A 27,581-nucleotide genomic window follows, 5' to 3' on the forward strand; every position below is an offset into this window, starting at 1 on the left:
TGCCCTCATTTTTTTAGTCACTTTTATGGTGTTCCTGTGGTTTGTATTTCTTCCTTCTTGTCTTTTTTTTCCATGTGACAGTTTCCCATGGCTGTTACACCTGTTTATTTCCTTCGTTTTGGGTTTCTTCGTGTTGGAACTGCCCTTCCAGTGGTTGTTGTTGTTGTTGTTGTTGTTGTCGTCCTTTCCACCCTACTGCAGTTCCATTTTTATCTCTATTTTCCTCTGTTCCTATTTTTCTACCATCCCTCTTTCGTGTTTCGGTCCCCTTCTGCTGTGAGCGCTTTTCCATTTCTCATTTTTTGTTTTCATTGTTGCTTGATTCGTTTTTGCTTGATTCTTGCTGGTACGTGCATCTGATTTTAAATGTGTTCCGTTTTTAACCTCTGTGACTTCATCTTTCCTGGTTTCCATTTCGTGGTTTCTGCCAGTAAGAGCAGCTGCCTGTACTGCTGTTCTGTGTTTGTCATTCCTCTCTAGTCTGGCAGATGTCTCCTCCAGTTGACTCTGCTTGATCTCAGTTTCCTGTATTTCGACGACAGACGTCGCTAGTTGTCCTGCTGTCCTTCTGTCATCTCCCTTGCATGTTTCATCACCGAGTACAACCTTAACATCTTCTATATGTTTCATGCATTTATCTTTTTTGTCTCAGTTTTTAGAGCTTCAAAACCATTTCTGGCACTACTCACAGCTTCTAGAAGAACTGTCTTAATTTCTTTCTTCTTATAACCTCCTTCTGCTATTTTCTCAATGTTTTCGAGAGCACTATGGAGATGCTGTTCCGTTCCGTCCGCCATCTTGCGCATTAGACATATAATTTAGAAATGATGTCACGAAGCATTCCTGAAGACAAAGCAAGTGCTTTGACACTGATCATAGAAATGAAAAGGTTATTGGAAGTGAAATAATAACATAAAAGAATAAATAGTTTTTGCTCTCTGTAATAGGATTTTTGTTTTGGCTTAAATGTTTGCTTTTGCAAAAACTTCAACAGTTCTCGCTGCCCACAGAATAGCCTATGCTTGTATTCTTCTTTTGGCTCTAAGCTTCCAGCAAATTATTGTTTCTGTGGAGAACCAGCCGAATTTTCTTACTGGTGAACACAGTGCTTCTTTGATTTAAGATATTTCTTGGCATTAATTTCTTTTCGCTTCCAGTATGATAACCACAGAATCTGAAAAACATTTATATCCAATCTGTAGCATGTAAGTCATGATTAGCATACTGTAGCACTTTCTCCTAGGCATTCATCTCCGTGCAACCCATACTTGACAACATTATAGACAGAACTGACAAGGCACTTAGTGTGGAAGTAGAACCAAAAAATTGTGTTTTCATTTTACAGGAATACTTGTTGTGTGGTCGAAATATGTTGATGGTTTTTCTTCTGATCTCTATATTACCAACTTTAGCTAGTAGACAAACAGATGTTTTTCTTTTCTCTAAGATGCTAGGTCTCATAGGTGATTCCTGTGTTGCAATACATCACACATGTATGATAGAGACCATTCATCTATGCAAGAGTGACAAAATGCGAAAGGTCACTGACTTCCTCTTGCTGTCAGGCTTTGGTAATTTATTTATTTACAGTTACTAGAGCTAGGGCACCATCACAATAATTTCAGTGATAGCACTCCTTTCTCCTCTCTATTATTTCCCATAATTTCTTTAGAATGCACCATGTGTACACCTTTTTGTCCTTTAACTTGCAAACACCATGTATCACAATTAATTTGCACTTCACCTTAACACTCATACTCGGCCCAGCTCCTGCACCAAACTATATCCTCACATACCAAACTCCACAAATGCTTGTTTTCTGATGTGTTTACTTAACTTGTGTGTTGTCCCTGTGTTCTTGAGCTGATCAGAGCTGGTCTTTTAGAACTTCATATATGAATTCAGAGCCAGCCAAAATTTTACTACCTGAGTTGAGTAGCACCTGTTTGCCTTTCCATATACTTTTATGTTAATTAGGATTGACTTACATAAAGCTCTCCCTCTACAGTTTCCTCTTCTAGTAAGTCTTTTCTTAACATCTTGTACAGGTTTCTGTCTATTTAATCCTGCTGAAGTGACATTTTCTCTCCATTCCTTTGTACGACTAAGTGTCTCAAGTTTCTCTTGCCCTCTTGGATTACTCGCTTTTCTGCTTGGCTCTTTACTCCCTATCTTGGTACCCTTGGCTGTCCTGTAATTTTTAAACAGCTCAGTTTTTTTCTCATCATCGTCATCATTTATTGTGTAGACCGGTTCCTCCATCCTATAAAATATTTTAATTGCATGGTTCTCATCCTTTTCTTCCTTTTTCACTACTTCTCTTGACATTGTAACTAATTCATTGTCTGTGCCCCCACCAAGTAGTATTTCTTCCTAGTCATCTTCCTTTGTGTCATCTTCTGCCTCAAAATCTAGTTCCTTCCTGTCTGATCTTCATTCTCGTCTTCACCCCTTATGTCATCTATTTCAGTTAATCTGTCATATATGTTATACACTTCACTCTTCTCCTTACACTCCAAAAATTATATTCCATATCAGGTAGCTCACTCTCCAATTTTTCCACCACTTCCCCTGGGCACTGCTCTACTGAACTAGCAACAGTTTCAACTTTAATTGTGTTCTCTTCCTGAGATCCATTTTCCATTGTATTGTTTACAAACTCGTGACTTCCTTCTTCTCTTTCCTTGCCATCAAGTAGAATTCCAATAATGCTTCTTCTCTTCTCCTATTAAGTTAATAGGGTTCTCCTCATTTTTTTCCTTGTTAGTCTTCTCATTGTTTCTCAACTTCCTTGTCTTGTTCATTTTTTCGTTAGCTACCTTCCGGACTACTTCCCCCAACTGCTTCCCTACACTTCAGTGATGACTCATTTACTTTGCTCTGATTAACCCCTATTCTTGCAAATCCCTTGCATTGAGTGTCCATAAACATGCCCTACTTTCGCCTGACTCACAATAGTTCGACTAACTCCAGCCCTGAATATTATTCTTTCTATTTTAGTTTGATGCCCTTCCTTTCTTCACCAGTACACGGTATTGGACCACTGCTCATCTTCTGCCCCCAGTTGAACCCCTTACTCACAAGGAGAATCATTTTCCACATTGTTTTCCTTATCACTCTGATTACATCCACCTCTACAATATCCTCAACCTGTTCCTCCTCTCATTTCTGTACCACATCCTCTATTCATCTGAACCGACCTCATTCCAAAATCATTACCCATTCTCCCATCCTACCCTATAATACTGGCTTTCGTCTCAAGTATACCATGTGTCAGCCTCATTTACTTGACACAAAAACTGATCAGAATCAATGTTAATTACTCTGACAAGCTTTTGCACTTCTCTTGGTAACCTATAATATATGGATTACATAACCTTCTACGCATGTCAGTGGATCAGTGTAATCTAAATTTCTAAACAACCTTTCACCATATTCCTTCGTGAAATCACATTAATTTCATTGATATTTCTTGTAACCACATTTATTGTTCCCTTTGCCGACCTTTCGACCAGTATTTAGCTTTGAATCAACAACCTAATTAGCTCTTCAAACTTGTCACATCCGTTCAGTGTTTTAACAGTACAATCGCGAGCATCTCCAGCAAGATACTGCTCCTCTGAGAAAATTTTTTCTGCTTCTGTACAGTTATTTGGTACCCAGCACCTACATTCATTAATGAATATCATTGTGTGTACATTACCTTTAGGATCAAATGCTGTATCATTATTACTGATTCCATGGCACCTAGTAGTGATATTTAGGGGAAAGCTCTGTCCCTTAGTACTTTTTCCTAGTAATTCTATTTTTTCCTGATTTCAGAGAGTATCTGTCTTTAAATTGTTCATTTGTGTGCCCGTATTGTTCTTAGCTGCCTTACAATTCCTAAGGGTATTTTTGTTCTGTTGTTATAACTACAAGAAAATGCTTGTTTTTCCTCATCAGACACATTACTCTTTATTGAAGTAATCATCAGTGGTCTGTAATTAAAGATATTTGCAATTTGATTTGTTTTTAAGATCGAAAAATAGTGCGTTAACATTTTGTTGGTTTTTACTTCTGGTAATTTCTGCTTTCCTTTTTTGCCTACATCAGAAATGTGTCTGCTAGCATGTCTTTCATTTCCTTCTTCATTAGACATTGATACTTACAGTCATTTTTTACATATTACTCAGCTTACTTTTTCATACATCACTGTTTACTGCATATTTGTATATTTCAAGTGTGTATTGTGGTTTGAGGTGTTGTCAACATTGCCACTAGTCTGTCTTTGGGCTACACTTTTTTTTCTTTTTCTGTAGTTAATTACATGTGTGTTATTCTGTTTGACTTGGATCCAGTTTCAAAAATCCCCTTTTTAAGATTTTCTTTCATTTCTCCCTTAAGATCCTTGATTTTGATGATTATTTTCTCAACTACATAGCCTGTCTGTCCCATTAAGCTGATTTCAGTCTATTCACTACTAAACTCCTTTCTAACAGATTCCCCTTTCTTTCTGATAATCATGACTTTCATTTCAAAATCTGTTTTCATAGCAAGCAGTTCCTTCTTCAAGGGCACTAAGCCCATATTCATTACTTTTCTCAGAACTTTTGAATTTGGTTGTATTTCTGTTGCTATTTCTATTCCAACAAACCTATTCCTAACCTCAGATATTCCATGTTTGCTCACGTTTCTGTTTCATTCTTGCTTCTGATGAACCAATGGATGCATAGGTCACTTTCAAAGTAGTGGTATGCTTTGCAGTGTTTCTAACTGTTGTTGCAGTTTTGAATCTGAACCCCTGTTTATGTTAGCCTGGTTGTTACCTAAATGATCCAGCTCATCTTTCATGTCTCCCTCTTCTTTGACGTCTCCTGTACCTTTGGTCTCTCGTTCTTCATCTACACCCTCCTAGATAAGAAGCTCTTCTCTTTCGTATCCATTTTGACCTTACATTTTTGTGAAAGCTTGACCAGAAATGGCAGTGATGGAAGTTGGACCTCTAAATGGCAAAGCATTCGTGGCATGGGTCAGACAAAGCATGAGCCATTTATGTTAACATAGTCGCCAGGCAGCAGTTGGCACAGTGGAAAGAGTACCGAACGGTAATCCTAGGGCTGTTGGGTTGAGTCTCTATGTGGATACTTTTTGTTTACACTACAAAGGCATGAAAAGGAAAGTCAAAGGAAAATTTGGAATTGCAAATAAATCTTCAGGAAACAATTGTAAGGCGTGCATGAGGGAGAAAATAAAGAAAACAGATTCTCTCTTATAACACAGTTTGACAGCAAACCACATGTAACACATCATTTTAGGAAATATTGTCAAGGATAACTGGCAATGTACAGTAGAATACTGCATGACAGCAATCCTTCTTCATCTTGAAAAATCTCATTGTGTAATTGTTGATTTGTTTGTCCTCCTCATGAGTCAATTAACACAATATATTTGTTCTCCTGAATGTAGTGCTTTGTTGCATCAGTCGAAAACTGTGTGTGTAGGGCTGTTGTGAGTTCCCCATATTTTGATAAAATAAAGATGACATTCCTATTTTTTGCCACATACTCATGACCATTTTTTGAAGCCTCAGTCCAAAATTTTGCTTTGCCTTTTATAAAAATATTAATAATGTTAATAAATACAATATATTGAGCATTATTTCAGTTTATTTGCATTATAAGTAATGTAAACACTGAAAAAAGTCTCTGCATAAGGACTCACCCCACGACCCTTGGATTACTGTTCTGTGTTCTTTGCATTGTACCAAAGTCTGCCTGGAAGTTATGGTAACATAAATTGCTCATGCCATGCCCAGCCTGTGCCAAAAACGCTATTTTTTCTAAACACTTGGCCATCTGAAGCTCCCACGTCTTTCACTTTCATTTCTGACAATGTCCTGCATGAAGCATAAGTTGGCAGGAAATTGGTGGTGATGAACGGCAGGGTCTCCTTGTAAGTATTAAACCATCCTGTGGTCACCACTTGTGATGTATTCCTTAGCTTCCTCTTGCTGTTAGTCTGTTATTTTATATATTTAAATTTAGTTAAATAAGTGTTCCATCACTCTGTCCACTGAAACTTGGTATTTTTTGTCGACTCTTGGTAAAGTACCAACAAGAATCCTATCAGCTTCCCTGACTTAATTGATTCTTTACTCCATTTGATACATTAAAACTATAGTGAATATAGTACCCTGGCATAGTATAAAATATCATGTACACAATTTTGAACTGTTTATTAGAATGCACAGATAGCCTAGTTTAAGCATGGCCATGTTTTGGTATCACTAACTTGTCCCAAAATTGAAGATTGGGCACTATTCCAGTGGTATAAATGTGTTGAGGATTGCTACTTTTGTAGAATGACAATGCGCATTTGCTTCTATTCCTCGCCAATAAATTGGATCATTGAATGAAAGTAAGTTGTTATTTGAATTGCTTGTTGACCTTGCTTTCCCTATCTAGCGAGCACAGAACATAGCAAGAAGACCCCTTCAAAAATAACACACACAGAAACGATTAAAATCAAATTAAGCAAATCTTGCAAAACACTTTATTCCTAGCTTGTGGTTCAAGTAAGCACCACTATCAACAACACCATTTTACAATGCAGGTTCTGACACAAAGCAACCACCACTCGCCACTTCCAGCATAATAAACAAACCAAGAGAGTAAACACATTCAGTTTCACACCCATGTCAACATACACACAGATCTTTCATATGTCTGCACCCACACTACGTTTGAAATAGGTAATTGTTACCATACTGTCTGCTGAAGTGCAGCATAGCAGCCACTTATCTCAAAGTTCACTGTAAATGGTTGCTAATTTCAGTATTTGATTTTATACTAGTAACTACATTAAAAACTATTAAAACCTCTTTTTAATACATTAATTGAAAAGGTAATAGTGGTTGGTGCCAGTAATGCAGGTCAGAGGAACAGTTATTAGTTATAGATTAAATACCTCACAGTAATGGAAAAATACATCTGAAGTTCATTTTTAGGTAGCTATATTGCTCTTTATAAAGTGTATGAATTTACTAAGTGGCTGGCTACATTTCAAACAAGGCCTAACCAGGACATAATAATTAAAAATACATTAATGTAGTCATGGATATTTGGTGAAATGTCAATCCAGTTTTAGTTAAACGCAATGTGAATTAGTGAATTAGGACATTATGATGTCTTCTACAAGTAATCTCTTTAAAGTGGAGTGGTGCATTGGTTAACCCACTGGACTCCCATTCAGGAGGACAATGGTTCAAACCCACGTCCGGTCATCCTGATTTAGTTTTTCTGTGATTTCCCTGAATCGCTCTAGGAAATTTCCAGGATGGTTCCTTTTTAAAGGTCAAGCTGATTTCTTTTCCCATCCTTGACACAATTCGATCTTGTGCTCCGTCTCTAATGACCGTGATCTTGATGCGACATTAAACCCAATCTTCCTAGCTTCAGAGTGGATCTTTCAGCAAAACCTACAAGAAGTAAAATCATACTCATCCATACAGCAGCAAAGCTCATCTCCAGCCTCCTGTTTCCCGCACTGCTTTCGTCCCACATGTACCCACAGATACCATCAAAGAAGTTAATAAGTCCTACTGACCACTCCCTAAAGTCTTTGTTATCTACAATGTATTTGAACATAAACACTTCCAATGTATTACAGAATTGCTAAAAATGATTGGAAACATATAGATACACAGTAAACAAAATTGTGAAGCTTGGCAATTTATAAAATTTAAATTTATGTTAAATAGTTATGAGCACAGCCAACATGTTGTACCATGTAATCGTCATTGTGCATTTATAGTGTGACTATTATAGATAGTTACTACAACCATTGAAACTATCCTGACATGCATTTACTCATTGTCAGACTGCTGACCATCCACAGCTCGTGGTCTAGTGGCTAGCGTTGCTGGCTCTGGATCGTGGGGTCCTGGGTTCGACTCCCGACCAGGTTGGGGATTTGCTCTGCCCAGGGGCTGGGTGTTTGTGTTGTCCTCATCATTTCATCATCATCATCATCATCATCATCCAGCAGTGGCTAGAACGGACTGTGTAAAAAAATTGGACTGTGTACAAATTGGGACTTTGTAGGGGTGCTGATGACCACGCAGTTAGGTGCCGCACAAACCAATCATCATCAGACTGCTGACCAGAAAGTGCAGCAGAACAGGACGAAAATGATATTTACTTGTGTGGCCATAATGTTAGAAAGTGTGCTTTTGCCTTCAGTACCAGCAATGCTCCCTATCACTTGATCTTCCTCTGCTTTACTACACCCGTTGGTGTAGGCCACAAATGACCATCTTTCATTTTCTGTTGACTGCAATATTCATAAGGCTGTGAAGTGTCGCATTTGTATCCGCCTTCAGTAAGGATTATGATTCCTACACTCATGTGTTCCCTGACAATATTGTGACTCCCAGCACCAGCAGACACACCATAAAGTGCCGACTGGTCACCCCTTGCCACTTTGCCCAAGGTCGCAAAAAGAAAACCAGGGCTAGCTAAAATTCTATCGGGCACACCATTTTCCTTCTCATGGCAGCAACAAGCCATGTCATGAGTTGGCTGTCACTACAAGCCACTTCCCTCTTTCCACCCAAACTATATGTGCAGTTGGCAGAACAGCAGTGCCAAAATAAGATCTTAACTTCTTGGAAGAAGTCAAGCCTACACATATATAATAATGACACAAATTTATTATAACTTTGACTGAATTTTCCACTACAATTAATGCCGATAAAAAGGCTAATAAGAGAGTTAGTGGCTCCAGTGTCAAGCCACACCAGGAACATAACTGTTTAAGCGAATTACTGTGATGCTGTGATAGGTATTGATATTGTCCACTTACTAGCTTCTTGAGGAGGATGCAGCTTATGATGCAAAGATATCAGACTGTGCTCTTCTTGCCCTTATCTTGCTCCCCACTGAGAGTTTAACAAGAAAGTAGTATAGCTCTGCATCTGGAATTTTTAAGGCTTTGGAGAAAGAAAAGTCAGTAGTTCAAGAAACCAGTTGTGACCATTATATTCCTGTAAGTCATCAAAAGCACTTCTGAACCATGGTGTTACGTTGTTAATGACCACCATTTGACGATGATCCAGTAAGCCTATGCAGTTGTTGTCCACTGCCCAATACGGTAGCTTTGTCGTATTAAGCTAATGATAGTTTTATGGATGAGGCCCTTCTCTATACAGCCTAGAAATTGCGATCCAATTTCTTTCATGTTTCTGGCCGGAGTCTCCCAACCCAGCAGCTGAAGTCTTATCAACGATTGCACCTGGAGATGACAAACTGGACCACATTGTCAGATGCTGGGATGATGTGTGGCAGCCTACTGAAATGTCCATTGCCACCCCATATCTGTTGGCTGGCCTTTTACTGTGCCACCATCACAGTCAGCCTTCCTCTTTACCCTCCTCCCCCACCCCTCCACCAATAGTGTTCCTTCCTCCATGCCTTCCCCCACCCAGGGACACACTCACTGATTGGTTCCCAGCCTCCTTGTTACTTTAATATTTTTTAATCTTTTGCGTGTTTCAGACGATCAATATTCCCCTCTTTCTTGCTCTCAAATTTAACATTGTGAATGTTCATTCACTACCAATGATTGGCTTCTTCAAATAACTTCCGGGTTTGCTGCCGGGTGATGTGGTCAACCACTGCTGATATTTCGACAGGAGCACACCCTGCCATTCTCAAGGCACAACTGCAAGGAGGAAGCAATGTGCAAGGGAATTTAATACCTCGGTTCACGGAGGAGGAACAAGGAAGATACCACACACAGAACAAGTAACCACAGAGTCAACACACAACCAAAGATAACCAACATCAGAAATATCGATAGAGACTATTAATCAAAAGGTGAGGTAGCGCTAATTCTGTCCCTCTGTTAGTTCTATTGAACAGGCTGTTTATAAACTACCTTCCGAGGCTGCGGAAGAGGTTAGGAGGGAAGCTTGTTGTGTGTTGGCTTGGGCCCATCCACCCAAGTGTAACATTACAGCAGCTGAGGTAGCTGCTTTACGTTCACTCACAATGGATCCTGATATTTTTATTTTACCTGCTGACAAGGGAAATGCCACAGTTTTGTTGAACAAGCATGATTACATTCAAAAGATGCAGTGTCTACTTTCTGATTCGGCGTATTGCAAAATCAGTGCTGACCCTACTAAGAGTGTTGAGAGAAAGACTAATAACCTCCTGAAGAAAAGTTCGTTGTCACAGGAGACTATCAAAAGTCTTAATTCTTACTGTGATGTACCACCTAGATTATATGGCCTCCCTATGGTCCCTGAAGAGGCTGTCCCATTGAAGCCTATTGTTTATATTATTGGTGCTCTAACATATCATATAGCTAAACGTCTTGCTAGTTTGTTGAGCCCACCACATTACGAACTCTGCAGATTTCTTACGTCAATTGCAGGGATTGCATTTGAATGACTCTGATATTTTAGTCAGTTTTGATGTGGTTTCTCTTTTCACTCGCGTTCCTCTCTCTGATTTGTTGCTGCTAATTGAGATTAAGTTTGGTGTCAAGTTAACAAATTTGTTTCGACATGTGCTGAGTGCCACCTACTTTATATTCAATGGTCAGTGCTACGAACAGACTGATGGAGTTGCAATGGGAAGCCCGTTGCCACCTATTGTGGCCAATTTGTTTATGGAGGACTTTGAGGAACGTGCATTGGAGTCAGCGACCTTGAAACCTGCGTGTTTTTTAAGATATGTAGACGATACTTTTGTTGTTTGGCCTCATGGTAGTGAGAATTTAAACCGGTTTTTGGAACACCTGAATTCAATCCATTCGAATATTCAGTTCATTATGGAGGTGGAAATGAATGGATGCCTTCTCTTCCTTGATGTGTTGGTCAAAAGGAAGACTGATGGTATGTTGGGACATTCTGCGTGTAGGAAGCCTACTCACACTGACTTGTATCTGCGAGCTGATAGTTGTCACCATCCAGCTCAGCATGAAGGAGTACTTCGTACCTTGGTTCACAGGGCCCACGTTATCACAGACCCTGAAAGTTTGGCAGCTGAGCTGCCACATCTCGAAGTCACCTTTCATCAGAATGGCTATAGTGAGAGGCAGATCAAACGTGTGTTGCGCTATCAGCCTTCTGTGCAACAGGTGAGTGACGATAGCAACGAAGTGGTACCTAAGTCTACAGCCTTTTTGCCTTACACAGGAAGCATTTCCAACAGGATTGGTCGTATTTTGTGGAAATATGATGTGAAATGTGTTTTTCGACCACCTTCTAAGATTAAGGCCCTGTTGGCTTCCATAAAAGATGATCTTGGTTTGAGTAAGGCTGGTGTCTATCATATTCCTTGCAGTTGTGACATGTCATATATTGGTCAGACAGTGAGAACTGTGGAAGACCGGTGTATTGAACATAAGTGTCACACACGCTTACAACAGCTGAGCAAGTCAGCTGTTGCGGAGCATTGCCTTGACACCAGTCATCCTATGGAATACAACAACACGGAGAGTCTGGCTTGCATGTCCAACTATTGGGATGGTGTTATTAAGGAGGCAGTTGAAATCAAACTATCGAGCAACATTATAAACAGAGGGACAGAATTAGTGCTACCTCACCTGTTGATTAATAATCTCTATCGATATGTCTGATGTTGATTATCTTTGGTTGTGTGTTAACTCTGCAGTTACTTGTTCTTTGTGTGTGGTATCTTCCTTGTTTCTCCTCTGTAAAACGAGGTATTAAATTCCCTTGCACATTGCTTCCTCCTTGCAGTTGTACCTTGAGAATGGCAGGGTGTGCTCCTGTTGAAATATCAACAGTGGTCAACGACGTCACGTGGCAGCAAACCCATAAGTTATTTGAACATTCAATTCGTCGGGAAAAGTTAAGGTCTCACGATAGGCTTCTTGCTTCCCCCCCCCTCTCCCCCAACCCCTCACCCCCCCCCCCCCCCCCCCACCCTACCTTGGTACATGATGCAAAAAGCTACTAAGGGCCCTTGGTGCCATATTGCATGACATTAGAAAATTTTATGAAGAATTACTTCTATCCACATGTTGTAACTGTTACACTAGCACCAAAGCATAGCTTACATGCATTCTTATTCATGTGCTATTTCCAAATTGCAGTTTATCAAATGTTGAGCAATACTAGTAACTAAAAATTGGTCACATTTTCAATATTTATATGCAGACAGTAAAACTATTTCAAACTACCTCTGATAAAATAGTGCGTCTGGTTTCAGTTTGCTAGAAAATAGCATTTATTAGGTGATTTTGGACTTCCGTGTTTTGCAGCAGAATTGACATTTACATTTGCTTATGTTGAAAATGGGAATTTTTCAGGTCAAAAGCTATAGCACACTTTATTATGTTTCACCAGTCATCCAAAATGTCGACATATGTATACTGTATCTTGGGTTGTGACTTCTTATGCTATAGAATCTTTCTCCTTTTCTCCACAGATCAAGAAAAGTATTGTTTGCATAACTGTAAGTGATGTTAATTATTTGTATGTGTAGGCTGTGGCTTCTAAGTAGCAGAATCGCCAAGAAATGAATGTACTCGTAGATGCCTCTCAGTGGATCATTCTGTTGCTATAACAGCTGCAGCAGAAATCCTTTACTAAAGTCAATAAGGATGATAATTGGTTTATTTAGTTTATTGTAGTAGAGTTTGATGAGCACTATCAGTTAATATCTTAGCCCTGCCAAAGCAGTGATTTGGTTTAGTGATCATCTGATGTTTCTAATTGAAGTGGAACTGCTGTTGTACGTTATCTATTTGATGTATGCCAAATGTACGGGTCTCTATAATAGAGCCCAGCATATCAGTTATTGTAAAATGTAAACTTCTAGTACTGGAAATGTCACACTTATTAAAAATATTCTGCACTATTGTGCCATGGTCAGATGAATTTCATGTTGAAACCCAGTGTTTTGTGCTGCCTGCAGGTAATATTTTCAAGGGGGAATTCACAGCCTAACTTGCTAACTGAGAGTAGTAAAATTCTGTTTTTGCATGGTCTTGTGCAGAGGGACAAAGTGCCAGTGTGTGTATCAGGCCATTGAAAAAGCTACATCATCAGTCAAAAATCGCCTCCACAGACAGGTGCAAAATATTGGTTTTCAACAAGAAATTCTGAAGTGTTACAGTTAAGTGTGTTGGCTCATTCTGACGACAGAAAACACATCTATGACATTGAAACTTTGTACCTTCATTTATGAACCTTCAAATGCATTGGTGACATCAAATGCAGTGCAACATTAAAATATTCAAAGACGTTTGGCTACATATCATATGTGTAGAGATGTGAGACATTGGAACCTGTGAGCTAGAAACCAAAATAAAAGTGAGACTTGGGTAAGGAAGAATAATAGCAGAAAGCTTTCTGTGCTCTGGAAGAGCATTTACAAACAAACAATTATGAGATTATTCCACACCCAATTTCTGTCTACTGGAAGCCCCATTATGAGAAGTTAAGAAGGCAGAGATGCATTGTTGATTCTACATTTGTGATTTGTAGCTCACTCAATAGTGCCGAAGAGTGTACAGTTTGTGCAAGAAGCAAACATCACTTTTTTTTATACATACTAGGTTTTCTCTCATTGCTATCCTTCAGCAACTTTATGACATGACTTTTATATTTATTGACTATTCTCCTTGCTTTGTGGTCACTATCAATTATTGCATTTGGACTGAATGTTGCACCAGAGTAATTAGAAGACAGTTTATTGACTCAGCTCATAATTTATCATTTAAACAAAATTTGTTTGGAATAAAAGCAATAATTTTGTTTTCAAGTGGCGTTGAAAATAATAAGAGTACTCTTTGTTTTGACCTACATCACTGATGCATTCCAAAAATTACAGTGAAAATATCTGCTGGAAGACCGGAAAATGCATGTCACAAATCTTCAGGAGAGAGACCTCTTGTGAAAAGTACCACAAAAAATATGATCTGTTTTTATCATTATTAATGTATTTTTAAATATTTGGTAGATAAAATAAATATTTCTATGTGGGTGCTAGTCTTAATTCATTTGGAATTAAAAAAGGAGCTCCAATTGCTGCATTGTGGTTTCACTACCAATCACATTATACTCTTTCTTGATGTATTCTTCTACATAAAATATCTGTTATGTTTTAAAGGTAATTTTTGATCTTAGTGATTTGAGAATATACTTTACATGTAATATGTTTCATTGTTCTTAGGTCAGGAACTAAGATATTTATGTTGGAGGAAGTAACTGCAACAGTCGGTGGCTTGGTGTGTCTAACTTGCTCAGGTAAACAGCTTTTATTTTTTAAATGGCATGAGAAAACTTGTCCATCAGTTTTAGATTTACAATATTAAATACACCGAAGCACCAAAAAACTGTTACAGACATGCTTATTCAGATACGGAAACAGGCAGAATGTGGCGATGCTGTTAGCAGTGCCTATATAAGACAACAAGTGTCTGATGCAGTTGTTAGGTTGGTTACTGCTGCTACAGTGGCAGGTTATCAAGATTCAAGTGAGTTTGAATTTGGTATTACAGTCAGCGGAGTTTGAATGTGGTATTACAGTTGGCGCACGAGCGATGGAACACAACATCTCTGAGGTGGTGATGTGGGTATTTTCATGTACAACCATTCTAGAGGGTACTGTGAATGGCAGGAATCCAGTAAAACATCAAATCTCCAACAACACTGTGGCCAGAAAAAGATCCTGTAAGAACAGGGCCAATGACAAATGAAGAGCATCGTTCAACGTGACAGAAATGCAACCCTTCCTCAATTTGCTGCAGAGTTCAATGTTGGGCCATCAACAAGTGTTAGCAGCGAACCACGCAATGAAACATCATCGATATGGGCTTTCGGAGCCGAAGGCCCACTTGTGTACCCCTGATGACTGCACGAGGCACAGCTTTACGTCTTGCTTGGTCTCTTCAACACCGACAATGGACTGTTGATGATTGGAAACATGTTGCCTGGTCGGACGAGTCTCATTTCAAATTGTTACGAGCAGATGGATGTGTTTGGTTTCGGAGACAACCTCATGAATCCATGGACCCTGCATGTCAGCAGGGGACTGTTCAAGTTGGTGGAGCCTGTGTAATGGTGTGGATTGCGTGCAGTTGGAGTGACCCCTGATATGTCTAGATATGACTCTGACAGGTGATACGTGTCAGCATCCTGTCTGGTCACCTGCATCCATTCATGTCCATTGTGCATTCTGACAGACTTGGGCAATTTCAGCAGGACAATGCGACACTCCAAACGCCCAGAATTGCTACAGAGTGGCTCCAGGAACACTCTTCTGAGTTCAAACACTTCCGCTTGCCACCAAACTCCTCAGATGTGAACATTATTGAGCATATCTGGGATGCCTTGCAATGTGCTGTTGAGAAGAGATCTCCACCGCCTCATACTCTTATGGATTTACGGACAGCCCTGTCGTATTCATGGAGTCAGTTCCCTCCAGCATTACTTCAGACATTAGTTGAGTCCATACCACATTTTGTTGCGGCACACCTGCATGCTCACAGGGCTCTACACAATATTAGGCTGGTGTGCCAGTTTCTTTGGCTCTTCAGTGTATAATGAACATAGTAATAGACAATGTTAGCCATTTAATTTTATTGTGCCATCATCAAGGACAGCCTCTTTTAATGTATTTTTCCTGTCATGCAAGTGATTGGTGGCACAAAACTACACCTCCGTTGGCAAAGCTCCTTCTCTTGTTCAGTAACACTGTAATGTAAAGAACTATGTGTGTATCTGGTTGCACATCAATGCAGTTTAGTTGATGTGATTTTTAATAACAGTATTAATTGAAAAATGTGGGAGGTGGTACCTGTTGTTGCTCTAAGAAACCATGTCTGTCAGCCTGTTGCTTCCTTACAGAGAGAAATTATAAGGTAAAACTTTGAGAAAGCTAGTGTATTGCATTGTGTCACATATGATGATGATTGATAAATTGGACAGACAAGAAGAGGCAAACATTGAGAGGGGAAATACTATACACTATTAATGTGGGAATTACAAGAAGTAATAAATATAATAGATATTAAAAGGAGGATTGCAGTGGCCAAACAAGCCATCTGAAATGAGAGTAATTCAATAACAGCCACCACCTTAATATAGAAACAAGAATGATATTTATCATGGGATTTGTTTGGAGAATTTTAAGCTATGGGTGGGTAGGGTGGACTCTGAGGAAATAGGAAAATAAAAAATAGAAGCAGTAGAGATGTGGTTATGGAGAACAACCACAAAGACATCCTGGACTGAAAGAAAATCCAATGAACCAATACTAAAAGGAAATGAAGAGAAAAGTACGTTGATTAATGTGGTACAGAGAAGAAAACCTAAAATAATTGGAAACTAAATTCAACATAAAAGCTTGACGAAAAACATGTTAGAAGGAAAAATCCTGGGTGAAAACAATCAAGAAGCAGGCCCGGAACGTGTTTATTACAGAGTGTTATCAGTGGACTGAACTGCAGCAGCTACTTCAGTATATCTTCTACAAAACAGGATCCAAGCCCAGACAAAACAAATCATGATGTCAAGAATCATTTCCTTGCCTAGTAGATTATCTTACACTTTAAACTTGTTGGTGTTAAGGATTGTCATCCATAAAAATAGCAGAACAAACGATTGAAGAATCTTACCACTATATCCTAAAGAACTGTTTTGGATGACTAGGTGACTGGGCAGAGATCTCATTCCTCCTTCCAGTATATTTTGAAAGCTATTGCTTTGATTTTCCAGGACACATACCATTGGCCTGGAACTGTAGGGGTCACAGTGGTTAAACTCAATTTGAATTGATAGGTGCACCTGTCACTCTTTGTGAGATTTGTCAAGTTAAGTTAAATGTAGCTTGTATTCTGACAGGCTGTGAACAAGTGGGGATGATTGTTATTCAGGATGATTTTGAATTGATCTTAAAGGACTAGGCCAGTCAGGTAACAATGCTGGAACAATGTAGTTGGTTGGTACATTGTAGCTGTGTTTGTGTGTGCATGTGTTTTTGTTAGTTACCTCTGAAAAATTACATTGTCTGAAAGATCAGCAAGACTTTCAGTCATACTTATGCAACTGTAAACCGCTCAGTGCCTCAACAAGAAAGTACCTTTACTCTTTCTAGTATGTATGTAGTTATTTTCTCTTATTATATCTCTGAAATGTAACAAAGAGTGCTCATGTGAGTGGAGTTCTATCATAAATTATTTGTTGAATCAGTCTCTTATCAGCAGAACATTTCCAGACTGGCTAAAATATGCTGAAGTTATGCCTGTTTACAAGAAGGGAATAAAGAGATACCATCAAACTATCGGCCAGTTTCACTTTTGCTAGCTTTTTCAAAAATATTTGAAGAGGTTGTGTTCAGGCATCTCCTTAACCGCCTAAGGGCATATAATACATTGTCCAAGTCACGGTTTGGTTTTTTTAAGAGTTCTGATATAGAAATAGCTATTTACACATACAGTAAGAATGTAGTACTTAATTCATTAGATAACAAATTAGAGGCTACTGGAATTTTTTGTGACCTGTCAAAAGCCTTTAACTGTGTGAATCACGGCATTCTCTTAAGTAAATTAGAATATCATGGTGTCATGAGCAGTGCTACGAAATGGTTTGAGTCTTATCTAACAGGAAACAAAGGGTGTCATTGCGAAATATCTGTGCAGTAAGCAGTCAGTCTTCATCTGATTGGGAATTAATTATATGTGGTGTTCCTCAATGTGTCATCTTGGGTCCATTGCTTTTTCTTGTGTGCATTAATGACCTCTCGTCTGTTACACTGCTCGATGCTAACTTTGTTTTGTTTGCAGATGATAGAAACATTGCAGTAAGTAGCAGATCAATCACAGGTTTAGAAATGGCTCCTAATCAAATTTTCACTGATATTAATAAATGGATTAAAGCTAATTCACTGTCATTAAACTCTGAAAACACTCACTTTATGCAGTTTAGAACCTGTAAGAGATTTCCTTCCAGCATGTGCATAACATATGAACACATGCAGATCAAAGAGGATGACAGCATTAAATTTGTGGGATTACAGCTCAATAATAAATTCAGTTGGGAAGGGCATACCACAGAATTGCTGAAGCACCTAAACAAGTCTGTGTTTGCAGTGAGAATGATGTCAGATGTAGGAGATATAAATATAAAAAACTTGCATACTTCTCTTACTTTCATTCTTTTATGTCATACGGGATCATACTCTGGGGTAACTTGTCAAACTGAAGAAAAGTTTTTAGCATGCGAAAGCTTGTAATAAGTCTCATTTGTGGTGTAAATTCAAGAACATCATGTAGAAACCTGTTCAAGGAACTTTTTATTCTAACCACTGCTTCTCAATGTATTTATTCCTTAATGAAATTTGTTGTGAGTAATACACCTCTATTTCCAACAAATAGCTCAATATACAATATCAGTACTAGGAGTAAGAAAAATCTACATAAAGACCTAAATCACTTACCTTGGTCCAAAAAGGGGTCCAGTATTCAGGAACACACATTTTCAATAAATTTCCAGCAACCATAATAAACCTGGTTGCAGATAAAGCACAGTTTAAAGAGAGTTTGAAACACTTTTTAATAGGCAACTCCTCCTACTCTATAGATGAATGTCTTAACAGGGATTGTCAGACCTGCTTAAGTAAAAATGTCAGATTTCAGTTTTGAAAGCAGTTGGTTGCAACAGTCAAGATTAGGTATTTTGTTTATGATAAATTTATTAAAAGTGCTTAAATATGTTTCATTCTGACAGAGTATTAATTCTGTAAGTATTAGCAGGTCCAGTTTACAGTAATGTATTCACCTGCTTCGACAATCTCCTGATGAATGATCAGGATAGTGAGTATTATATTTGATGTTTTATGTTATACTTTCTGACTTGATCCACACCCATGAGAATCATCTTATTTTTGGGTCTGTGGAATGAAAACTAAATCTAATCTAATCTAATCTATGATAAGTGTGTGCAGTGCTGATAAAAAAATTTGATACCTGATGGTGACTACTCTATTTGGAGAGAGCTTTTGTATTCAGTATTTGGAGTTGAAAACATTTAGTAAACAATTTTAAAAAACGTTTTCTGCCATTTTTTTGAAGTCCAAAACTGAAAACATTCCAAATAAATTTCACCGTCTGTGAATTGACAGTTAACTTATTAACATACCTCTGTATTGAACGTGCCCTCCACTGACACGGTCCACTACTGTATGTATTTGGTGCACACAGACACATTTTGTAAGAATATTCATTGTTTGCTCATAGGAGAGCTGTTAGTTGTCTGGCTGAACATTGTCTTGGGTTACAGTACTGATTGTTAAGACATCTATTAAACTATTACTGTAACTAGTAGCCTGCTCTGGCTTCACACGGGTAACACTAAGTATCTATGGCTGGATGACTTGTTTATAATACTGTATGTAGTGAGGAACAGTGTATGACGCTCTCGACCGAGAGTTGTGTCGCATCTCGCTTTCGGAAGGAGTTTCCAAAGAGTGAGGTAAAGCCTCGTGTTTTTGAACTGCTGCAAGTCTCACTTCATGATATTCAGTAGATTGTTGAGACCACATTATTCTCCATTGTTTAGCCACTCTAGTGTACTGAGAAAGACTCAACCATTTTCTAGACATTATATTTGTAAACTAAGCAAAATCAAAATGTAGTAATAGGCTCCCAGATCACAAAGCAAATTCAATAAATTCGTTTTTCCTAGCCAAGAAATCAAATATACAGCAAACCTATCGAAAAAAGCAAAGCAATTTTATTAAGTTTTTAATAGACATTAGTAAATCTATATGTCCTAGCCAAGTAAATTTATATTTAGTTTGTATTTGTTAAGATAAGATTACAGCACTTAAATCTGGTTAGTCATAAATTTCTGAAAATAATTCTGTCAGTGAGGTAATAAAAAACTAACAGTGCCTGTTTATTAATGTGTGTTCTGCAAAACCAACACCACCATCTTTTCTCCTTCAGTGAACAATGCTGAGATGATTGTCACTGAGGTAAACATTGGAACTACTAAGCTGAGCTGACTCCTAAAACTTGTAAGTTAAGATTTTTTTTCCGTGATCACATTTTGATGAAATAAAGTCTGTATGTTGCCCCAAACTACACTCAAGCTACCTGTGAAAATGCTAAGAAAATTTGTCTATAATTTAATTGACATAAGTTGATCCCTGACAGTTGTTGTGGGCTGCACATAGATGTTTCACATGCCTGTCTCAACCAATCGTGTAACACGATTCTGTAAATGTCTCTGCAGTAATGCATCAGTGTGTCACAGCTTTATAGATGGCTATTGTTTCTATCCAGAGCTGTTTGTGCTTCTCAGTTGAAAGCTAACTACAGTGGTGTTAGCTGTAAGGGATCATTATATGTCAACTCGACTACAGTAGTTTTGGAGATTAGCATATTCCAACAAACCGACAAAGTTTTTAAAAATAGACTTTTTGTTTTCTGTTACACTCCCTACATCATTGGCAATCAGGTTTTGGCAAATATTTTCATTGTATAGACACAACTGTTTTACAGTTTTATTATTATTAGTATAGATTCTAAACTACTAACCAAAGTGATCAGAGAAATACATTAAGTTTCATCATCAAGCTTCCTCTAAGCAGTCAGCCATTCAGAATTTCCAGTCATGTAACTCTCTATCCATTTTTGTGGTCTTTGTGTATTTCTCCCTAAGGATAGTCATTTATTAATTATTGTCCTTTGTGGTTGATGTTAATTTGCTATGTGACAATATTTTACATCTTACCTCGTTGTGTTGTGGTTACTGCAGAAATTTGCCATTTTAGTGGATTGTGTGTGCGTCTTCAAATGGTACATTGATGTAATGTTTGTCAGTTATAAGTTATAAATTATAAATTTGTAGGTAGATGAATGAATGTAAGCTTTTTGCTATTATGTGCTTACACTTAAGATGAATTAAAAAGTGTGGGATTACATATCTCTTACCATACTGTAGAAGTGTCTTTTTTGGGACAGTACTAAATTGAATTGTAATCTACACTATTCCATTTTTGGAGGAATTTTTGCACTTCGTTGTTTTCACTTAATAAAACTATGTTGATTAGTGATGTTAACTAATAAATCATGAAGTTCTTTACTAATATTTTTATGTAGTTTTCGTTGTTCTGCTGTTCACAGCTACTTTATCACACCAGGAACTACTACAGAATCATCATCCTAAATTTGGAGACCTGTTGCTTGCAGAAGCCCAGGTACAGAACAGTGGCCCTATTTCTGACATTACCGCATCACAGGACTTTCGAGGAGGACGCTGTTTTGCAAATGCCTTTGCATATGTACAAAATATGAACACAGAGAGGTCCAGCAGAAATACATTCAATCAGTCATTCAGTATGTATCCTTGCTATTTATATTTCAGTATTGTGCTAATAACTGGACTGACTAGTACAGAACTTAATGTTGATGTTGAGCATTTATAAACGTTTAATGAACTTCTCACGTGGAAGCCAAGCTTATAAAGCAAATGAATGTTTATAAATAACTTTGCCTAGTATAAATAGTGCTTGCCCTCCATATTTATTGTAAATTTACTGTCTACTGATATTGCTATGGGAGCCTCGTGTTATATTATCATATTTGGAAGTGTACAGATCTTCAATTTTTGCCTGGCTTTGATTAATATTAATGATTAGGCTGTTGGTCATTATCATTAAAATGCAATGTCATCATTTTCTGTATTACTGACCATGTACCTGTGCAGTATGTTTTTTCTGAGATTTAATTTTGTTCTTGTTTTTAATTGCTGTTGTCTCTAGGCTTGTCTGAGGTTCTTCAAGCCATGAGTTAGTACAATAGGATATCTCGTTACTGTGGGTAACAGGTTGTAAATAAATTGGCTGTAAAAGTTTAGATGATAATTAAAAACATTTCATAGTCTAGAATTAAAAGGATTACTATTTCTATGAGAATTGAAGACCTAAGAAGTAAAACCAGCCAAAAAATCAAAGTAAATGAAATATGCATTCTAGTACGTACATAGATAATTAATATCTGCGGCATTAGCCTAGCTAACTACGAACAACATGAAAATAAATATCCATATCGTATTTTAATATAATAGAGGGAAACATTGCACGTGGGGGAAAAATATATCGCCGGGCGCGGTGGTCTCGCGGTTCTAGGCGCGCAGTCCGGAACCGTGCGGCTGCTACAGTCGCAGGTTCGAATCCTGCCTCGGGCATGGATGTGTGTGATGTCCTTAGGTTAGTTAGGTTTAAGTAGTTCTAAGTTCTAGGGGACTAATGACCACAGCAGTTGAGTCCCATAGTGCTCAGAGCCATTTGAACCATTTTTGAAAAATATATCTAAAAACAAAGATGATGTAACTTACCAAACAAAAGTGTTGGTATGTTGATAGAGACACTACCAAACACAAACACACACACAAAATTCAACCTTCCCAACCCATGGTTGCTTCATCAGGAAAGAGGGAAGGAAAGGGAAAGACGAAAGGATGTGGGTTTTAAGGGAGAGGGTAAGGAGTCATTCCAATCCCGGGAGCGGAAAGACTTACCTTAGGGGGAAAAAAGGACGGGTATACACTTGCACGCACACACACACACACACACACACACACACACACACACACATATACAGACACAGCAAATCGTATTTTATTTTTATTCATATCAAGTCATCTAAAAAAAAAGAGGGGGAAGGGAAGGAAAAATTGAGTGATATATTGAAATATGCAATATCAGAGTGAAAATAATAGTGATGATGGTGGTGGTGGTGAAAAGGAAAAGCATACGGCAATAAAAAAACATTTTTACTGGAAATGTGGTTCCAACAAATTAATGACATATGAACAGAGACACACTATTATCCATTTCAGCTGTAAACATTACACTAAGTTTTTATTTAAGATATCTACATTTATTTAGACATTCATTCTCTTTTGGCTTCACAACCCTGCTTGGGTCTTTGCCTTCTTAACAGTTTTCCTTCCATTCTATGCTCTCGTTTACTTTCCTTCTCCATCCTCTGATTCGTAGAGCTCTGATGTTTCCTGCCTCATCATCCAGTCGTCATTTATGTTGTCTTCTTTTTAATCTTGTTTCTGTTGGTTTCCATTGGAAGACCTTTGTTGTTATTGTGTCCTCCAGCCTTAGGTCGTGCCCCAGCCAGGCTATTCTTTTACTTTTAATTAGCCTTTCAGTATCAGCTCCTTGCATGATGTGATCCAACTCATTATTGGCCCTTGCTCTCCTGGTACCATCATTGTTTTGGATCCCTCCATAAATTTTCCATAGTACTCTTCATTCAGATATTGTAAGTTGTTGTTAATCATTGCTGGTTAACATCCATGCTTCACATCTGTATTAACCTGTGGCCTAATCATAACTTTATATAAAATCATTTTGAGCTGTCAGTTTACCACCCTAGTAATTAGCTTTTTAAACGTATGATAACACCTGTTACCACTCAAAATGTGGGCTTTTATTTCAGTGGACATAGAATTTACTGTATTAATATTAGCCCCTAGACATCCAAATATGTATTTGCATATTTGGCTCCTTTTCATTGGTTGTTGCATATTTTAATTAAAAACTAGTGATGATGCATATTTTCACTCTACATTTACAATATTTCAAAAATCTAGATGGGCGGGCTCTAGCTTGATCTTATTTTCATTTCTCACAGTGTGACTGCAACCCACAACTGTGTGCAATAACTAACTGAGAGGCTACTAGCTAGCAAACTTTTTTTATTAAAAAAAAAAAAAAAAAAAAAAAAAAAAAAAAAAAAAAAAAAAAAAAAAAAAAACACACACACACACACACACACACACACACACACACACACACACAGGAGGTCAAAGCCAATCTGCCTACCGCCCATGTTCCCGCTTAATCTCCTCTTCTGACATATCGCATGTGTCGGTAACAATTAAATTAAATTACAGTAGTTGTTAGTCGCATGTCCATTGTTTAAGTGTAGTTTTCTTTTTATTGGTTCAAAGCTTAATGTGTTTACGTGTAGGGTGTAACGTATTGTGTTCGGTGCAGCCTGAAAAAAGAAGTGCTGTTTTGTGGATAGCAAACCATGCCAGAAAATTTACTTATGATGGAAATATTTTATGTTGTTAAGTTTGAGCAAAAAACATTTCTGGCAAAAAAGAAAAAAAAAAAAAACTTTCAAATAGACAAATCTTCATATCGCAAGAATGCAAAAGAAAGGCCCACAGCAACAACTTTTGACAGCGGCAAGTAGCAGAAGCAGAGATTTAACCTCTGAAGGTAACTTTAACATGGATTTATGTGAAGCTTTCATTGCAAGAATATTCCTCTTCTCAAACTTACAAATCCTATCCTCAAAGGTTTCCTGCGCAAATATAGCTTTAATCGAAAAGTACCAGATGAAACAACATCGCGTAAAAACTACATACCAACAATTTACCTACATGCTGTGGAAGAAATACACTATGAATCAAGGACAACATTATTTGGATTTCAGTTGATGAAACTACCAATATTAGTGGCCTTTACATTGCAAATTTAATGGTTGGTGTGTTAAAATAACAGCCTTCCTCTTCCTATTTAGTGGCCTACAAAGAACTTGAAAAGACAAATCATTCTACGATCACCAGATTTGTGAATGAGAGTATTAGAAAAATATTTCCAGAATCTTCTGCAGATTTAAGGGTGTTTTGTTTTTCTCAGATGCTGCACCTTATATGATCAAAGCGGGAAAAGCCCTCAAGTATTTTAACTCAATATGATTAATGTGACGTGCTTTGCTTGCGAAGTACATTGCCTTGCTGAAGAAGTGTGATCCATGTTTGGGAATGTAAATAAACTGATTTCATCCACAAAGAAAGTGTTTCTTAAGGCATCTGCTCACTTCAAAACCTACAAAGAAAAACTGCCAAATGTGCCTTTACTTCTTGAACGAGTAGTAACACGTTTGGGTACAGGGATCAAAGCTATGTTGTTTTACAATGAGCTTTTTGAGGCCATCAGAGGTGTAGTAAATGACTTCGATAGTGTAGAAGCCTTGGCAGTTTGCCAGTGCAAGGAATCATTTAATGATTCTGGTATAAAAAGAGAGCTGTGAGTAACACACATTTTTCCCATATAAGTGTGAGTATTAAAAAGCTTGAAACTCAAGCTTTGGTGTTGAATGTATCTGTACAGTTACCGAATAAAATTAGTCTAGTGAACTTATTGCCAGAGGTATTCCCGAGAAAACTTAAAAGAAAAGTTTGAAAATATTTTGAACAGTAACCCAGACTTTGAACGCTTGTCTCAAATTGATAGTCTTATTAATGGGACAAGCGGACTTTTGCCACAAACAATAAGTGCCGCCATGGCACCCAAATTCAAATGCTGCCCACTTATCTCAGTTCATGTAGAATGGTTCGTTTCTGCTTATAAAAATTTTTTTGAGTGATTGAAGATACAGTCTTACTACTGAACATTTGGAACAGTACCTGATCATTTACATTTACAATAGTAGTGGCATGTAAAATAATTTGTAAACAATACTTTAGTCCAATAACATTAATTAAAGGTCAGTGTTGTTCAAAAAATTCCTGGTAGTATGTTGTTTTTGAAATAAAATATTACAGAGTTCTTGTGTGTGACCCTTTGCATGTGATGTATCTCGAAGTTGGGCCTGCCCATATAGAATGTTTTGCAGTGAATAACTCGCATCATATCCACCTTTTACCAACAACAACAGCAAAGAAGTAACAATATTTGAAACACAGTGTGCATATTCTTTTTCCAATTTTGTTTTGAAAACTAATTGACAAAATAACCCTGCCTAACCTCGAACACAAAGTATACAGACCAGGAGAGGAGCGTTCTAAATTTCCCGTTTTGTGTGTGTGTGTGTGCGTGTGTGTGTGTGTGTGGCTGGCACTCTTCCTTGCACTCGATGTGCATAGGTCCTACTTCGAGATCTATCACATGCAGTAAATACGATGTTTTTTATTTTCTGATCTTGGATATTTTCACACTTTCCATGCCAATTGTGTTGTCCTTATACCTGTGTGTTCAGGTATTTGGAGTTTTCTTATAATGCTTCTATGGTCACATTGAAAAGCACTGTGGAAAGAGCATCACCTTGTTCAACTCCTTTTTATTCTTTTTATAGGTACTTAGCAAAACCTTCCCTTTTCTTCTGCATTTGAAATCCTGATAGTAAGAGTGTTGCTCTTAGTGTTGACCACATAATCATGCATTCATTCCTACATATCAAGTTGATACACTGAAGCTTTTTACAAAACAATTGTTAAACATATCGAAAAAAAAAAGGGAAACATCATGAATATTGAAGATTACATACCACAACTTGTTAAAAAGAAAGCCATCCTGAGTGCTGAAGATTATATTTCTTCACTTTAAATGCCATGGCCTGGCCCTCTTACAGCTCTTCTAACTTTCCTCTTCATAGATGAGCCACATCAGAACTAATTGTATTTGAAAAATCTGAAATAAAAATTAATTTGGAATTTTATTTCACCTATTAGCTTGTAAATGTTATTTGCAACTGTTTTTGTGACATTCCAAGCACATTAATAAAAGCACGTTCAATTGTTATTGATTGAGAATTATTATACGTAAAATGTACTTAATGGTAATATTATGCACAAGAGTTGTATAGGTAATATCCTCTTGCTAATGGAATTCTCATAACATATAAAGATATAAACAAAGAAAATTTGTGAGTTCACTGAGTGGATGGTGGTGATACTAGTACAAATAACATTTGGCTTTTTTTAAATCCTCTTTTGTTTTTCACTAGTTATTTTACTTATTTCCAATTCCTTCATTTTCAAACAGAGACTTCATTCCAGTCACAGCAAACACAGCAGGAAGTGAGGCTGATTCTCAGGCTACTTGTGAAAGCAAGAGCCTATAAAACAGGCACAAACTTAAGAATAAAGGTAATTAGAATTATTTTATCTTTCTGCTTTTGGTAAAGATGTTTAATACTTCATTAACTAATGAGGAATAATTTATTTTTGCAGATAATTTCATACCTTCGGTCTGACTTGAGACAGTTCCAGGCTTTGGCAGTAGTGCCTAAATCACCTTTGTGCCGACATATCTTGAGTCCTAATTTAAGAGACTATCACTTACCACATGTTGAAGGGAATAAATTGTGGACAAAGGTGATTTTATCTTTTTAGAAAAGTGATATATCTTAGAATAAAATAAACAATGAAGTTAGTTTTCATATGTAATTTGTTTATTTTATAATAAATGAAAATCACCAGTTCTTGTTGTTCTACCAAGAACCAACCGAAGATTCTGTTAATATGTTTATTTTATGTTGTTATTGTTTCTGCATTTGTTGTTGCCACTACTCCACTACCTGCGAACTAAGTAAGTGAATTTTGTTTGTAAAATGCCCTCGAGTAGTATCATAGTGCAGCAGTACATGGCATTTTAAGTGAGATACCGTTGAAACCATGCCCTTAGGTTTTATTCCACCAGTGTTGTTTATGACCCGTGTAACAGAACTAAGCCAAAAAGATAAGTTGCCAAGAGTTGTTAATGAGTTACACAAAATATTTAAGATTTTTAATCATCTCTGTA

The 27,581-nt window shown here is 37.5% G+C and overlaps 1 protein-coding gene across 1 annotated transcript in view; it reads left to right on the forward strand.

Annotated features, from left to right (window-relative positions):
* LOC126473983 (uncharacterized) overlaps positions 1-27,581 on the forward strand; it is a 243,021-nt gene that overhangs the window by 118,432 nt on the left and 97,008 nt on the right. The window contains exons 8-11 of the mRNA XM_050101371.1: positions 14,193-14,266; positions 21,151-21,363; positions 26,823-26,926; positions 27,011-27,154. Of these exons, the coding sequence (XP_049957328.1) occupies positions 14,193-14,266; positions 21,151-21,363; positions 26,823-26,926; positions 27,011-27,154 (535 nt within the window). The remainder of the gene's footprint in view (positions 1-14,192; positions 14,267-21,150; positions 21,364-26,822; positions 26,927-27,010; positions 27,155-27,581) is intronic.

This window comes from Schistocerca serialis, chromosome 4, assembly GCF_023864345.2.
Source record: "Schistocerca serialis cubense isolate TAMUIC-IGC-003099 chromosome 4, iqSchSeri2.2, whole genome shotgun sequence".
Classification (NCBI taxonomy): domain Eukaryota; kingdom Metazoa; phylum Arthropoda; class Insecta; order Orthoptera; family Acrididae; genus Schistocerca; species Schistocerca serialis.